At 37.1% G+C, this 16885-nt stretch overlaps 1 protein-coding gene across 7 annotated transcripts in view; it reads right to left on the bottom strand.

Annotated features, from left to right (window-relative positions):
• EML1 (EMAP like 1) overlaps window positions 1-16885 on the bottom strand; it is a 125410-nt gene that overhangs the window by 32651 nt on the left and 75874 nt on the right. For 3 of the 7 annotated variants that reach the window (XM_058844517.1, XM_058844502.1, XM_058844524.1), the window contains 3 exons: window positions 7947-8081; window positions 1582-1610; window positions 126-152 (listed from right to left, as the gene is read on the bottom strand). In XM_058844517.1, the coding sequence (XP_058700500.1) occupies window positions 126-152; window positions 1582-1610; window positions 7947-8081 (191 nt within the window). The remainder of the gene's footprint in view (window positions 1-125; window positions 153-1581; window positions 1611-7946; window positions 8082-16885) is intronic. The other 4 variants (XM_058844510.1, XM_058844531.1, XM_058844540.1 and 1 more) reach the window with 3 other exon arrangements.

Raw genomic sequence — 16885 nt, 5'->3', positions numbered from 1 at the left:
AACTAGAGAAGTTTTAACATTGCAAAATGCACACAAGTTAGAAAACAGCTGTATATACATTGAGCTTTTATCCCACCAGAGCCATTTTGCTTCGAGAGCTATGAGGTTTTGGAAGTGAAGCCTACCTTTGCAGTGTGTCACACGGCGCTTCCCTTGTGATTACAGAGACAGAGACAGAAGGGCTAGATAAAGATGTGTTTGAATACAATAACTCTCTAAATACCTGCTCTACAGGCTGTCCAGCCTTATTCTGCTGCAGGCTAACCTGGGGCTTGAACAAAACACTGGGCCATACACTGGGTAATTACCTTCTAAAGCTCTTTCCTCAGTTGGGGGCCTTTGTTTGGTTCTACCATTAAAACACTGGCTTAAACTCAATTATGTAATCGTACACTTAAATAAAATGCCAATATAACCTTCTTAGATAAAACATTAATTTCAGTAGGAATTTTGTCCAGGTGAGAAGGACATTGATGTAGTGTCACACTTATTTAATTACTAATCCTTATCTATGGGAAAATGGTAGAAGAAATATTATTACAAACACCTTTGCTTATATAGTATAGGGGAAGGAGAAAAAATAGGCAAGGAAAGAATATTCTGTGCAAATCAGAAGTTTTCTTTTTCTAAACCATCAGTTTTCATGGAAGGGACATGAACCATGATTCTATTGTCACAAGAGACTTAAATGCTTATTTCATTTCATGTGCAAAATCAGTCACATTAAACCATGAAATATGGCTTAAGAGCTTTGTTGGATGCTGATCAATCCATGCAGCAAACAAAAGATCTCCAACTTTTTCAGCTAAATGTATGATTACTGTCATAGAACTATGCATAAAAAGAATACAATACAGATGATAAATCAACAGCATTTTTTCCTTTCCCTATTTTGTTAAAATAAATCTTTATTTTAGTTGTTGTTGACTTTTCAGAACAAAAATAACTGCTACATACACTACGCAGCTTCCTATTTTTATTGACTCTTCAAAATTTTTAACTGTCTAATGACAACAACAAACACTGCTTTCACTTACACTTACTATTTAACTTTCAAAATCTTTCAGCAGGGATAATACCTAAGTTCGAAAAAATTGAAGTGCTTTTTAAATTAAAGATAGATTACCAAAACTGTAATAACAAACCCCCTTTTTATTTGTATTACATTACAATTGTAACGTAATTTTATTACATTACAATTTGGGGACAGATGTGGCAATCTTCAGAGGGAACTGTTTTATGATTAACATGACAGCATCATAACTGGAATTTGGCATTGCTTTAATTAGCAAAACCTTAATACTCCTTTGAAAGAGAAGACATATGAGAAGAAAGAAGACATGGTCTTTTTTGCCCTTGTCTTCTTACAAAGAATCCCAACTGTAAAATAAATCTATTGGATCAATAAAATCTAGAGTGAACTGATCAACTTTTAAAAAATACATCAGCAGCAGCCTGTAAGTATCATATCCAGATTCCCAATACCAATTTCTAGGCATCCACAAAAGAAAGGGGGCTAGTGGGGGAACCCAAATATGTTATCACAGTTACTATCTGCTTAAAAATTTTAAAAGTTCCTACCTGCACTGAACATTGGTTCCTTGGGTTTGCTGTGAAAATAATGAAGAAATTACTATTTTAAAAGCACACACATACAATCTGCACATGTATATGTATCAATGCAACATAAAAACAAAAATAAAATCAATTTTTGTTCAGTGTATGTATGAATAAAATACTTTTTCAATTAAATTATTTACTAAGTAAATTTCCAGGCAAACACAGTTAAAACAAGTAAACATACTTAATGGCACTTTTGCATTTGATTTTCAGTATATTCTCAAAATTATGGATTTTCCTCTACTAACTACCCAATTCTCTTCTTCAGTGAAGTTAGTCCAGCTAACACAGGAGAACACAGGAACTGTCTGCGAGCAGCTGTATCATTTTTTGTTTCCAGCCTGGATTTAAGGAGCAAATCAAAGTCTGAATCCTGCTTTTTCCAAAGACTTCATGTAAGACATAGAACAGTTGTTCCTTGGTGAATGACAGTATTTGATAAAACACAGAAAGCACATAACCATGATTAAATGTCTTCTTTTTTTGTCACTGCACAGCTGCCTGCAAGATAACTGGAAATGGGTTTTCTTTTTGCCTTGAGAAAATATTCGGGAAAATTTGAGGGGAAAATACATACAGCATGTTAAGAAGCTCTCTGGATAGTAGTACCCCGGCCAGAAAGGAGGAATCTTTGTTAAGAAATGCTAGTCATTTGTGTTTTTGTCCTTTGCCCCTGTAAATCAATCTTGAGGGTATTGTTTTGGATGAAGAATGGAGGGAACACAAAGTTATATTATGCAGTTATTTTTCTCCCCAGTTCCCTCTTTTTTAATGCAATAAAACTTTTGAAGTATCAGATAACTGCTGTAAGATTCTTAGGGTGATTCCAAAAGGGCTGAACCTCCTATCATTCTGAAGTATGAGAAATGCTGAAGTATGAAGTATTCCTAGAGCTTGATGCCATCTCAACACTCTCTCCTAGACTGCAGTGGGCAGATAAGGAGAAATCAAAAAAAGAAACAAGACTGTGTTGGATTTTTGCACACAGGTTTTTTCTAAGCATTAAAGATTCTCTCTCACTACAATGAAAGATGTAGCAAATAATTCTATTGTATTTCTCCCTTTGGTTTGACACTTCTATTGAGAATAATACTTTACTTAATGATAAACCCAAAACAAACCAAATTACTTCTGATTCTACTCCTGATTTAACAACTTTCCATAATATCAGCCTTTGTGTTAATCGTGCAACAAAATACATGCTTCAAGCTGGCATACACAGCCAATGTCATTTATATAAATAGCATGATGTGCTGCCATTGTTAACACCAAGATGAACACTTTCTTTTATGAATGAAGATATTTTTAGAAAACAAAAAAACTTTATGGGATGGAGGACTAGTCAGAAATGCTGCCATATTAAAGACAAAACAGTCCCTAGTTCTGAACAGACCATGTTGATTTATTCAAGCTAATCAAGCAAATATGAAAGGCTGATTCCTGACAGTAATAACACAAATCATCTGTACTTCCTAATTACACAAACCCTAACCGCACACAGCTCAGAGCTCTGGCTACCCTTTTTCTGGAACTCGAGTCACATCTTACTTAACCAACCCTCAGGAAGGTTTACTTCTGGCTAATAGCTACAGGAGTAGGGACACTTCATAGTAGCATGGGGGATTATAGTCATCTCCTTATGCTTAAAGCTTCTTGAAAGAGCTTTCTATAGCATTCTGGCTTTGCGTAACAGCCTACAACCCTATATGCTTTGAAAAACAGTCACAGAGTATCTCAAGCTGGAAGGGGTCAAGGATACAAACAGACTGTGAGTAGATGGTTAGGTTAACACACTCTCCCTCACTCACACATACAGTCAGCTTTCAGGGGACAGTCTTAGTCCCAGTGTACAGAATCATCATTTTCCTTCCCATGACTCATGGTTTGTATTTTGCATGGTGGCTCAGTTTCAAGAGGAAGCATGAGACAAGTCTTTAGCCAGCCTCTTCCACAGGATAAGGACACTCATTCTTCAAGGAGGTGAAAGCTGGGGTGCTGAACAGGCTGCATGGGACAGAAATGAGGGCAAAAGTCTCTAACCATACAATGGCTGTTTTCACAGTGGTACCAACATCCCGAGCACCAGTTGAGGCAATCTAACACATGCTCTTGATTAGTTCCTTGGAATACTTGCCCTTTATTTAAGCATTGCATGCCTTGTGCGCTGGACCTCCTTCCCAAGTCCTAAGTGAGTGATTTCTGATCAGTGCTGTTGCTCAACCCTTTGTGGCCTAACAATTGCAAAATGACCTAACCATTGACTTTCTGTTGAAATAGTATATAAAATTAAAAAAATAGTCTCAAGTACTGTCGACAACCTTAGAGCAAAACATTTTGCAGATAACCATTATTTAGTTGCAGTGTTTTGATTTCTCAGCTATTTTGGAATCAATTTTCAAGTGTACAGTACATCTATATAGCTCATAGAAGTCATAGCTTTCCTTAATTTAAGTGAATAAACTTACTAATAGTCTCATTTTTATGTGTTTAGTCACCTTAACATATAACTAATTTCAAATAATTGTCATCTTAAACAGGTAGCAGGATCAGAGATATAGCCATAAAACAGACTTTGCAAAGCACTGTATTGTATTTAGATTTTGACATGTAGATCTTCCACTGCACAACACACACTGAATTAAACTTTTGGGCACTTGATGTAATGCAATTTTTTATACAAGATAAAATAAACAGAATAACGGTACTGTAGGGTCACGTTTGTTAAAAGTTTTTCAAAAACTACAGTAAATTACTACGTCAAATTGGAAAAGCAATGAGATTCACTATTGGTAGGTAAAATAATTGCTGTTCATATTTCAGGAACAACTCTACCCATATAAGTATAGATGCTTGTTTTTTTAACAAAAACTATCCGTAAGACGTTTGTTTTGTTTATATAAAATAAAGTTATTTTAATCAATGAGGTCACCACATAATGGCTGTTGATATAATTTGATATGTGTGATAGAGTAGGAAGTTATACATAGATGCAAAATAAAAAGCAAAGCCTTACAAAAAAAATCCAACTGTTTCAAGAGATCAATACAGAAAACAGCCGCTCCATGCTACTGACTTCACTGAGGCAAAGTAGCTGCATGAAGTTCCACACTGTTGCAACACTTCACAGAATTTGCAGCTTAAATTAAGAGTGAGCTGGTTTTTTAGCTGTCCCTTCACTGGTCATCATGGGTTTTGCCTGGTTTTGCCTTTCAAACCCTTCAGACTCACTTGTCCCAAAGACGGTTGATGTTTGGTTTGCCGATTCAGATGTGTGCAGATATACATTCTCTGTGCTGCAAGGGTCTGAGAAAAGATTTTATTCAAATCTGCACATGCAGAAAGATACTTTGTCCTTAAGTAAACTAATAATAGATTGCCTTTCCTCTCAAAAGTAATATTTATTTATGGATATTACATATTGCTGCGGTAAATTTTTTCAGTTATTTTTGTCTTTTAGAAATCTTGAAGTATAACAATCTTAGAAACAAAATTAAACCCACATCTACTAGTTATTTGTTGTTTATAATTATCTTACAAAAATTTTAAGGGAAGAAAATTCAGATGCTAAGATAGAGCCAAATTTCCATAAGTACCAGAAGATCCAGTCCTGTGGAATTCTATTGGCTTATCAAAACTTCATTCACATGCATAGATGCAGAATGCAAACAAGACGTTAATTTGTGTAATTACACCTTTCTTGGTTACAATTTTATAACATTTTCTCTGATAGTATTTTTTTTTCATCATTCCTTTAATTTGCTAAGCCTTTCAATGAATCCCAGAACAGGTGAGGTTGGAAGGGATCACAGTTATTTATCTGGTCCAACCTCCCTGCTCAGGCAAGGTTATACCAGAGCACATGGCACAGGATCAGGTCCAGACAGCTCTTGGACATCTCCACTGAGGAGTACTCCACAATCTCTCTGGACAATCTGTTCCAGTGCTTGATTACCTACATGGTAAAAAATTTTTCCTCCTATTCCTGTGCATGAGTTTCTGCCCATTGCCTCTGATTACTGTTTGGCACCGCCAAGAAGAGCCTGGCTCCACCTTCTTGACACCCTCCATTCAGATGCTTGTAGACACTGATGAGGTCTCCTCTCAGTTGTCTCTTGAGGCTGAACAGGCCCAGCTCCATCAGCCTTCACCTTTAAGAGAGGTGCTCCAGTCCCTCCATCAACTTTGTAGCCCTCAGCTGGACTCACCCCAGGAGCTCCATGTCCCTCTTGTACTGAGGAGCCCAGAGCAGGACAGAGCACTCCAGGTGTGCCTCACCAGGGCTGAGTAGAAGGGTAGAATTGGATGGTTGGATTTGATGATCTAAAAGGTCTCTTCCAACCATGACAATTCTATGATTTTGTATAGGATCACCTTCCTCAACCTGCTGGCAATGCTCTTCCTAATGCACCCTAGGATTCCACTAGCCTTCCTGGCCACAAGGGCACACTGCTGGCCCATGGACAGCTTGCCCACCAGAACACCTTCTCCTTTATCATGCATGCAGGTCTCTTATCCACTTTTCCTGATTTCTTGCTCATCCGGATGCATTGTTCTTGAGCCTGGAGTAAGTGATCCTTGCATATCAATCAATCTCTTGGATCCATCTTCCCTGAAAGTCCTGTTCCCATGGAATTCTCCCAAGATCCCTGAGCAGGCTAAAGTTAACTCTTAAAGACCATTTTAAAGTCCATGGCTAAAATCTTACTTGCTGCCCTGCTTCATCCCCTCCTGGTACTGAAGTCCACCTCATGGTCACAACAGCCAAAGCTGCCTCCAACCTCCACATCTCCAGCAAGGCCTTCTCTGCTTGTAATCACAAGGTCAAGCAGCACACTATTCCTTGTGGAATTTTTCACTACCTGTGACAGGAGGTTGTCATCAATGCTTTTCAGGAACCTCCTGGACTGTTTGTGCTTTGCTGTGTTGCTTCCCCAGCAGATGTCTGGGTAGTTAAATTGCCCCAGAAGAACCAGGGCCTGTGACTTTGAGGCTGTTTCAAGCTGCCTGTAAAAGACCCCATGTACTTCCCGCTGCTCAGGTAGCTTGTAGCACACAGCCACAAAGTGCCACCCTTATTAGTCTGCCCTTTTATCCCAACCCACAACTTATTCTAAGAGTTCCTTAGTTTGCACACTTGCTGCCTTGCTTCCTAGCTGAAAGCACAAGCCAGAAACCAAGTTTTTAATACTGTAATCACCCATATTTGGGCTGTAAAATACTACTGAACCAGCTCAGTCACTCCTTACTCAAGCAAATATGCTAAAGGGGTAAAAAGGAAGGAACATTTTGTGCCATACTATTGACAATGACTTGTGTAATGGCATTAATGTCCAAAAACAGCAGATAAATTAAGTTATTAGTTGTGCTTCATTAATAATAGTGTTTTTATGGCCACATCATCTGTGAGACAGTGAAACAGTACCATCAACACCAATTGCAATTTGTTGCAAAGGAAACTGCAATAGAACAGGTCAAGTGAAATGGCCAAAACTAAATTCTGACTAGGAAACACAGGAAAGAACTGCTTGACCTATACTGACAATACTGATGAACCTCAATGAAACAGCTATTTGTTCAAGGCTATCCTAAGTCTAAAACCCTTGGACAAGATACCCTCTTTTCTCTGTGCTGTCAGCAATACAGAGAAGCATAAACAGAGATACACAGAGATAGGCATCGCTTCATTCTGCTTCACTGAACAGCACTTGCATGTAAACCTCTCTTCATTTATCTTTAATCTGGCTCTCAGACCAAGGCATTCATAGTTCAGAGACTGCCTGGACATCAGTCTACATGTGGGATGTGGTGACTGAATGCTTCTCAGAAATTGTTTTGGTTTTTCTTTCTCTTTCCTTCACTTCTTAAACTACCTTTATCTTGATTTATGAGTTTTCTCACTTTTGCTCTTCCTATTTTCTTCTCCTCATCCCACTGGAGGAATGAATGGCTGTGTGATATTTAGATGCCAGCTGGGGTCAATGCACCACAACCAGAAGCTCAAAGAAGTACTTGTTAGAAATATGAAGATCAAGGGAAACCACTAAGATATTTGAAAAGACATGTTTAATAATTATGAACTTTCTTGGGAAACTTTAAGTCCTCACACTGTTTATAGTTTGGAAATAAGGCAAATAAATTTAATCTGAATATGAAAACCTGTTTTTATTTCAAATGCTTTAATATAAGCTTTGGTTCAATAATTGGAGCTTTGTAAAAAAATAAAGCTTCCAATATTTCAAACAAGAAAAACTAAGTTCACTAAAGAAAGTAATTTCATTATTAGAGTAGGAGGCAAAGAAAGGGGATAGATACTTAGATAACATTACCTTTCACTGTTCTTTTTACCACTAGATGAACTGCTGGTGGAACCAGTGCGGTTGCGACTCCCTTTGGAATCTCCATAGCTTTCCCTCCGACCTCCTGGGGACACACGCTCAGCTGAACTGGTTCTCTTAATGGTGCTAATAAAACAAGGAGCAAGTTTCACAGTGGCACTTGAAAAAGTATATATTCTACAATAAATATTTTTGAGAAATCTACCAAATAGAACACTGACCCTAAAAAAATAACTATGATTTTTAAAAAAATCTTAATTTGATTTGTTAAAGAGCCTGTATAAGAGCTTTGCTGAGTACCTGGTGCAATAGAGACAAATATACTACTTTCTCCATAATCATAAAATAGAGAATGGGCTAAATCAATTTCATAGAGTAGCTACAATCATTTTTCCAGGTCATGTTTCAAATCACTGACTACCACTCCATACTTCTGAACTTATGGATTCTCTTATGAAGAAGTGAAAGATTTAAAGAAAAAGCATATTGTCTGACATTTCCAGCCAGACTACAGAGAATGCCAAAAGTATGTCAAAATATGAACACAAGCAAGCTAACTTTGGGTCTTCATCCAATATCAATTACACTGTAGTTGAAAACTACTTTTAACATATTCCAAACTACAATTAAATGTGAGCTAGCCTGCACTTTTTTATTGTTGACAAAAAGGTATGCTTCCTCGTTACATGTACGAATAGATTAGATTCCCCACATGTCCTGACATGAGGTTTCTCAAAGGCTAAAACTCACCCTACCCTCTCACTCTTCAACCATCCTTCCTGCCAAGATAGCTATCAAGGGAGCTCCTGTGTGGTTTTATGGCACCCCTTAGACATCCAGCTCCCTCTGATGGAAAAATGTGAGCCAAAAAACAAGCAGTGTTACTTAGTAAATTAAGAGAAACTCAGTCAGAACTTACACCTTACCGGAGACAAATTATCGATCAAAGCACTTCTCCCTAAAGCACTGCTTCTTAAGCAAGAGAGGGAGCAGCTAAGGGTGAGGCCCAAAAGCTCAATGCTTTACACGTTGCTGCAGGCCCTTTGCAGCACAGTGGCTCAGGCAGCAGTACCCACACTGAGGCAGCAGAAATCACCCCCATGGCAGCAGCTGAATGACAGGACTCAGTGTCAGGGTCTCATTTACCCCCATTTCAATCCTGTACTGTTTTCTCCCCTGCAGAAGCACAATGAAAATATCCTCTTTAAGCCATGAAATCCCCATACTAAATAACCACCTTCAGCAGCTCTCTCCCCCCAGAAGCCAGAAACACCAATGATTGCTTTCAAGTTCACATCTCCCTACCCAAATCCCAACCACAAGCTCCATCCCACTGTAAAAACTTCAGTCCTTGCTCCTTTAAGGCCAGTCTCATCCTAGTCACACCTTTTATCATCCCCAGCCACCCCTCCCCTGAGCCTCCATACACCCCCAGAGATGCTCTGCTTTCCAGAATACTCATCTCATGCATTCTTGAGGACTACTCCAAACCACCCCATCAGTCCCTAACAGCTATCCCTATCCTGTCATCTCAGCCAGCTCCTCTGGCTCTGTCCCACTTTATGTGTGGTGTAAGATGGCTCTCTGTAACTAGAGGAACCAAGATAGACTTTTCTGCCTTGTCAAAAAATGCGTAGCTTAGCAACTGTACACCACCTGCTTTAAAAAAACCCAAACTTATCTCTGCTCCCATGTCTTTTTACCAGCAAGGAGGTGAATGTTTCAACACCTCAGCTGAGATTCAGTTACAGAAAAGATGGGAACACTTGAACCAGAGCCTTTCTGCAAAGCAAATGCCCTTCTGAAAAGAAGGCAGTGCCCACCCAGGGGCTGATCTGCAGAGGCAATGCATGCTCAGGTGCATCTCAGGCAGTTTGACAAAAAAACCTTCTGGTACATGCGATGGTAGGACAGACGTTCAGTGCTGCATTCTTGTAATTAAAAGAAGCTTCAAATGATTAAGCTGAAATTAAAAAAATAGTGTTTCTGTGGAGAAAGCAATGTAAGAGAGCAAGCAGAATGCAAAATTACACAAAGACAGAAGAGAATACATTCATAGGGGAAGAGAATAGGCAAGAACAAGAATTTAGATCTGTCTTAATTTCAGAAGTGTACTTTCTACACTAGACTAACATTATCCAAGTCATCTCAAAGTCAAATGCATGAAAAAACCCTTTGCTAGTAAATTAAAGAATGTACTGTTAATATTTAACTACTGTCCTCACATCTCATAACATCATCCAGTTTAATACTACTCCAGTTAAAAAATAAAACCTTGATACTGAAAATGCTTATTCCCCATTAAATAGCTTTATTAGCATGTGCCTTCCACTATTATATACATTAATTACAGAAACATTCTGTGTGATTTGTGAGGATCAAATCATTATATTGGCATCTTTTCCTGGTTAAGAAAATTTCAGTGTAGGCTGATGATGCATATTTTCTTCATTAAGGATAAGAGACGTCAACATCAGCCTACACCAAAATTAAGTTAAGGACATTATCAAAGTATACTAATCTTAGAAAAAAATTAAGTTACAGAAACAATTTGAAAGTAACTTTAATGTTGCTTGGGGTTTTATTTTTATAGCTGTCACCATTCAAAATATGAAATAGAGAATAAATGAAAGGGTGGGAGTAAAATTTAAAAGTTTCATTCTATCTTATTTCTGAATAACAAAGTCTCATATCAGTATAAAAACTATTTTAACCACAGGTTTTAAATTTTTTTAAACCCTTATGATTTATGTCCATCACTGCTTAAACTAATTAGTAATGCTATCTTCTGACAAATTTTATTTTAAACTTTCAACAACAAAAGCCCAATGAGAAGCATTAATTGGTGGTTGGAAACAAGGATTTTAACTCCATTTTATTAACTCAGTTTTGGCACTATACACATTTTGTTAGCTAGACTATTAAACACCAGTGATAATATTCACAGCTACAGGAAATACACTGTCACCTGAGGAGGAATTTAAAATACTTATTTAACTTACAGGTTTGTAAGAGTATAACTGGATTCCAGAGTTTGACTTCCACATTAGTAATATCAAAGGAGAGCATTTGCAGTTATTTCAGATGATAACATTTGGTTACAAAATTTTTAATTTGTTTAAGACAGCAATGTGGTCTAACATCCCTACAATAAAAATTATGTTAGTATGAAATAATGTAGATACCATCACTGACGTTATTATTATCTAAGTTGTGTGATGCATTTATCAATGATGAGAAGTTTTAGACGTTTAGTTCTGGAAATGTTAAAAATGGCAATAATAATTACAGTCCTATCATGTTAATGCTTTTACTAGAACAGCCACGTGTTGAATTGAAATGGAAAGGAAAAACAACTGAACTTCAACACTACAAAGCTATTAAGGATCCCTCACCTTAGAGCAGGCTTTTTCAGTTTGCATGCATTGAGAAGATTCACAGACCTGCTTAATCCAGATTGAGAGGTGCATAAACAAAGCAGAATAAAAAGTGAATGCAACAATAAAATGTGGAAACAAGACATTTACAAGACTTACATTAAAAGACAAAATTGCATGCTTTCAAGATATGAAATCACGTGCAATAGTAAACAACAAAGTGCTCATTGACTCAGATGTTTGATCATTTCAAACCATACATTTAAGAACACCAATGTATCTTTGAATGACAAAATCTCAGCAGCGCCCCGATAGACTGACCATTTGTAAAGCGACTCAAAAATAAAATTAAAAAAATAAAAATAGAAAAAAAAATCAAAGAGGTTATCTGGAGGAACACGACAGATGATCCAGCTAAAAGACAAAGACTATTAAAAAAGCAACAACAAAGACAAGAAAATAAATCCTCATATATACATACATATACCACTGCATAGCATGAATGTTTCAGGTAGTTGCATTATTGAATTGTGGTGAACAAATCTGGCCAAAATTAAAAAGATATATATTTCATTACTAAAATTATTTGAGAAAATATAAAAGCTTTTTAGTAAAAGAAATTAAAAACAAGCGCACAATGCTCTTAAGACAGAAACTGATGGCATTAATATTTTGTCTAGCACTCATTCTGACCCTCATTTAAATCAATTAGAATGAATTCAGGAATAACATATGACTTTAATTTTATTACACCTCTGAGCAAAATGCACTAATAACTTTAATTGTTAGAGATATTGTGAAGTGGTGTAAGAGTTTTGCCACCCGAAGTTCAATGGAGAGGGATTTCTTTTTTAAATTTGTATTCTAAATATTTTAAATCACTTTCTTTGAGAGACTAGTGTTACACAGAGCATTTAATTGAAGGTTCGATTCAGAGTTTGTGTGTGTGCCAGTTACAAACCATCACTGCCCCCCAACAGAACGCACAACATTAATTCCAGGCGACTGAACAATTTCCTAGGGGCCATGTGTTTAGAGTTTAGAAGAACAGGAATTTATCATATTAAAGTATTTTATTCTCCCTGCAAACAAAGCTCTTTATGTTTTCTTTGTTCTTGCTTCTTCCTTTTGATCTCCATTGTCAGAGTTTTGCACCATTGTAATACTTTGCAATCTGCTGGGGGAGAAAGAATGACTGATTGTCTCCTTTTGAAAGGCAAAGTATGTGCAAGCTTCCAGCGTGCACCAGCATCCCTACTGGGAAAGGTACTGTCTGAATTCTCCTCCCTTTTTTTTCCCCCCCTTTTTCCCCCTCATCTCCTGGAAACAAAGCTGTCCTAGATGAGTCACAAAACCTTAGATTTTAATAGGGAACACACAACATCACTTCTACGCACTGGCCAAATTCCAAAGACAAATTTAGTGTTAAGCAGTAAACCTCAAGCCACATTACATGCCAAAGAAAGAGTGCAGGGGGAAGGGAAAGTTCTGCTCAGGATACACTAAATTTATCTTATTCAGAATGAAAATTTCAAATAATTATTCTACGCACAAAGTTCAGAATTAAACGATGTCAGCATTAAAAAAGCTGTTACTCAAAATAGCTCATACATTTCTACATCATAGAATTAGTAAATATATTAAAATCAAATCTTCTGATCAAAGGGTTCTTGTAAAGATGACATGCAAACACGTTACAAAGCCAGGTAATTCTTGGTTGTCTGTCTGTGTCAGGTGGTTGTTCAGCCCATCTCAGAATCACTCCAGCTCTCTGTTAGCTGGCTGGCACCCAGAACCTCCCAGCTGTGTTCGCATGGCCCCCAGAGCCTGAGAGCAGCATCGTCTCTTGGTGCTTGACCACAATTTTTGGTCCCAGTACCACCAGCATCACCAGGCTTTCCATGGCTTTCTATCTTGCACTGTATCACCACCATATACATTTATAATCCAGTTGATCCATGTTTTGGATTTGTTCTTTTGCTCTATTCAAGTTATTTCAGTCCTTCCTTAACTTGGATAATTGGATATTGACTCTCTGAGATCTGAATGCTGAAGCAGGGTTTGGTGCCCTCAATTCTAATTGAAGTTAGAGTCAGTTGAGGTTACTCAACGCTTTGCAAAATCTGGATTTAATTATCACATTAGGCCCTATAAGAACCTACTGACATCCAGAGATACATGTTTTACATATGGAAAAGCAATATGCATAGAGGTTAAATGATTTGCATAAGGTCACTGAGAGAATATACGGCAGAACTCAAATAAAAGCCTGTTAGTTCCACCCTTTCAGCCTCAAGCCTTTTTTATTACCTCCAATTTTATATTCCTGCCAGAAGAAGTCATTTCCATTTCAAATATTAAATGGGAAATCAGAAAATGTAGTGAACTCTGAACCACATCTCCTTGGTAATCCAGCAAGGCAAATAAGCCATATACCAACCTGTGGGTTCAAATGAGTTAACCAACACATTTAATACAGCTATTGTATGAAATCAGATTGTGTCTGCAGACATACCAGTAAATACATCTATCTCTAAGCAGGAGAATGTATGGATGCACACTTAGTCCCCATGCAGACTATCTGCATATATTTACATAATAATGCACGATAAACTGTTTCAGTGAACAGACTGATGTAATTTCAACTGGATATCATACAGTCTTAACCTCAACAGTGCTAAGTATAGGAGAAGAGAGGAATCAGAAAATATTTCATTGTAAGCCCTCTTTTCATAAGACAATAAAACATTTGGGAAGGACTCCATCCAGCTGCACTTTCTCCTGGATATATGGTCACAGGTAGTAAAAAAATGGAAGATGCTATTTTTTACTACTGGAATCCTAGCAGATATGTGTCAGTCTCAACAGAAGATCGAAAGTTTAGAAGATGACTCAAGAAAAACAATTTTTCCCTGTTGTTTTTAACTTTCATTTTTCAAACTCTACCTTTTCAATTGTGCACCTGTATTGAACAGAAGAACTATTAAAAGCAATCACGTAAAAATTAAGTTTAAAAACATCCAAAACCACTTAATACTATTTACAGCTGCTGTGTCACATGACCATATTTTGGACTAAAGAATATATACACTACAAATTAGACACAGTTCTGGAAGCAGTTCATAAGAAAAGAGCACTGCTTAGCAGAAATCAGAAGTAAAAAAAATAGCTTGAAATTTCCCACAATCTGTAAACTGTGCAACACTGAGAGAAACTTCTAACACAAATAAACAAGTCCTTCCCCTTGCAAAAGGAAGATATTTGATTTTTCTGATGTATTTCCATTACTGTTTTATGCATAAACACGTGCAGTTCCTGAAGGTAAAAAGGTCCAGTATAAATACAAAGTGTGATTGAATTCATCTTAAGGATGCATAATGAATTATTCTACTTGACTGTATACAAGAAAGATATTTGGAGCACTTACTGTATCATCTTTGAATACTGAATGTGTGGAACACCATTAACTATAAAACTTTGAAATCCAACCAGTTATTTCAAGGTTCACTATTAAATGATTACAGAATAATTTACCAAAAAAATGTTTTGTACAGTAATTAATCAATGAGGTTCTTACCAGTCCACTCTATTCCTCTTGAAGTACATTTATAGGCAAAGCATAGAAATATGCTTTAATTCAGATTAATAAAGGTAACAATAAAGAACATTTTCACATTGAAGACACCAATACAGAATTTTAGAGCATTTGAAGGGAAAAATAATTCTACAGCACCTGAATTTACAACTGCTTTTTTCAGGCCATAAAGTAATCCCATCCTCCTAAGCACTCTTAATAAGTGCTCACCCATTCCAGCAAAACTCTCCATATATATTTTTTCTGTTCCAAAACTGAATACACATTTTCATGTTGCATACTTAAAGCACCTTTGGCCTAGCTGTTTCAGCAATTAGAAGGGAGAAAGCATAATAAAAGGACACTAAATACTTGCCCTGTGGGAGAATTTCTCACACAGGAATCAAGACAGTCTAAAAATACTCTCTAATGATGCTCTCCAAGGACTTTCCCACTGGCATGCTGGGTATCCAGGCTTCACATGGGTCAGGTGGAAGGGATACAGAGTGCCACTTATCTACAGGGATCCTAAGCTGGGATAATGCCTACAGGCTGCTGGCAATACCAGATGGAATACCTGAACTACATAAAGGCCTCCAAGAATAGAGAAAGCATGAGTATGATTCTGACCTGCATTTCATCCACCCTTCTCTGGGGCAGAAAGTCCTGTGCTGAACCTTAGAGCATACAGACTTGGGAATCACACCCTCTGTATACAGGTGAAGTCTCCCAATGTCCATGCTCTCATATGATTTATACCTACTAGTTGAAACTTAATTAGGAAGAATGAAATTATGATAATTATTAAGAAAAAATAATTTGTGAAGAACAAAGGCATTAAAATTCAGCATGTACTAAATAGTACTCTTTTTTAAACACTAATACATTTCCTTTTTAAAAGGAAAGTTCTTTCACCCATTTTCAAACTTCTGATAACATAAATCTAAAGAATGGAACAGTTTGGACAGTATTTGCTGCCCTTCTCTTCTGTTAAGGGCCGATTCAGACCAAACTATCAAAGGCTACAGCAAGCTCCAGCTCATAAGAGCTCACAGGAGTTCATTTTTATGACACAAATAAATACGGTATTTTCCATTTTAATTGTGCACAGTGTAACTGCTCTCTACAATAACAGAACCTGGAGTTTCTTGAAAATCAGTCCCATTCAACACAGTGACAAAAACATGGTATATCCTTAGCCACCATCGTCCCTTTGAAAAAAAATTCTCTTTACAAGAGAGACCTCAGATCTTAGCGGGTTAATGCTCTCATCTCTCCCTCTTATCCTCCCTCAGAGCTGACAGCATCATCACAACAAAAAGATGAGGAGACACACAAAAGAAATGTACAAAAAAACCCCAAACCCAACCCAAACCCCACACTATTATCTTTTATACACGTACCACACCACAGATTAGCACCACAGTAACTGCCACATATAACTTGAACTTCCTTCACCCAATCCATTCCATTCCTTATAAACCAGATGTATAAAACATTTAGTCTATCTAAAAACAGCTACACACAAAGCAAATTGGGACAGAGCAGTAATTTTTATAAGGGCTTAATACATGCGAATGGTAAGATATCTAAAGATGGATGTTTTCATTTGCATAAATATGTGCTAGGGATAGAATTTTCCTCCTCCCTGAGATGCTGCTAACCCTGTGCATGCAGTTTATATGATAATTTCGTTAGTGAGAGAAAACCACCGAAGATAACATACTGATTTGCAATGATAACACTGTTTCTCTGTAGATTATATGTTTTCTACTGGCCACTCAGAGAATTCTTGCACTTTTCACATCATGTTGGGCAATAGCACAGTAGAAATGCTTTATTCTCTCTACACTAAATTCTTAAAAGCAAGAAATGAACACAAACCAGTAAGACCGAGCACTGTGCATTCTTTCAATAATCATGGTAATAACTTTAATTGTAATTAGAACGAAGAAATTTAAAGCCTCTTAGAATGAAAT

Source organism: Poecile atricapillus, chromosome 1, assembly GCF_030490865.1.
Source record: "Poecile atricapillus isolate bPoeAtr1 chromosome 1, bPoeAtr1.hap1, whole genome shotgun sequence".
Classification (NCBI taxonomy): Eukaryota; Metazoa; Chordata; class Aves; order Passeriformes; family Paridae; genus Poecile; species Poecile atricapillus.
Note: the sequence above shows the minus strand (reverse complement) of the source record. Positions and strands in the feature narration are given on the sequence as shown.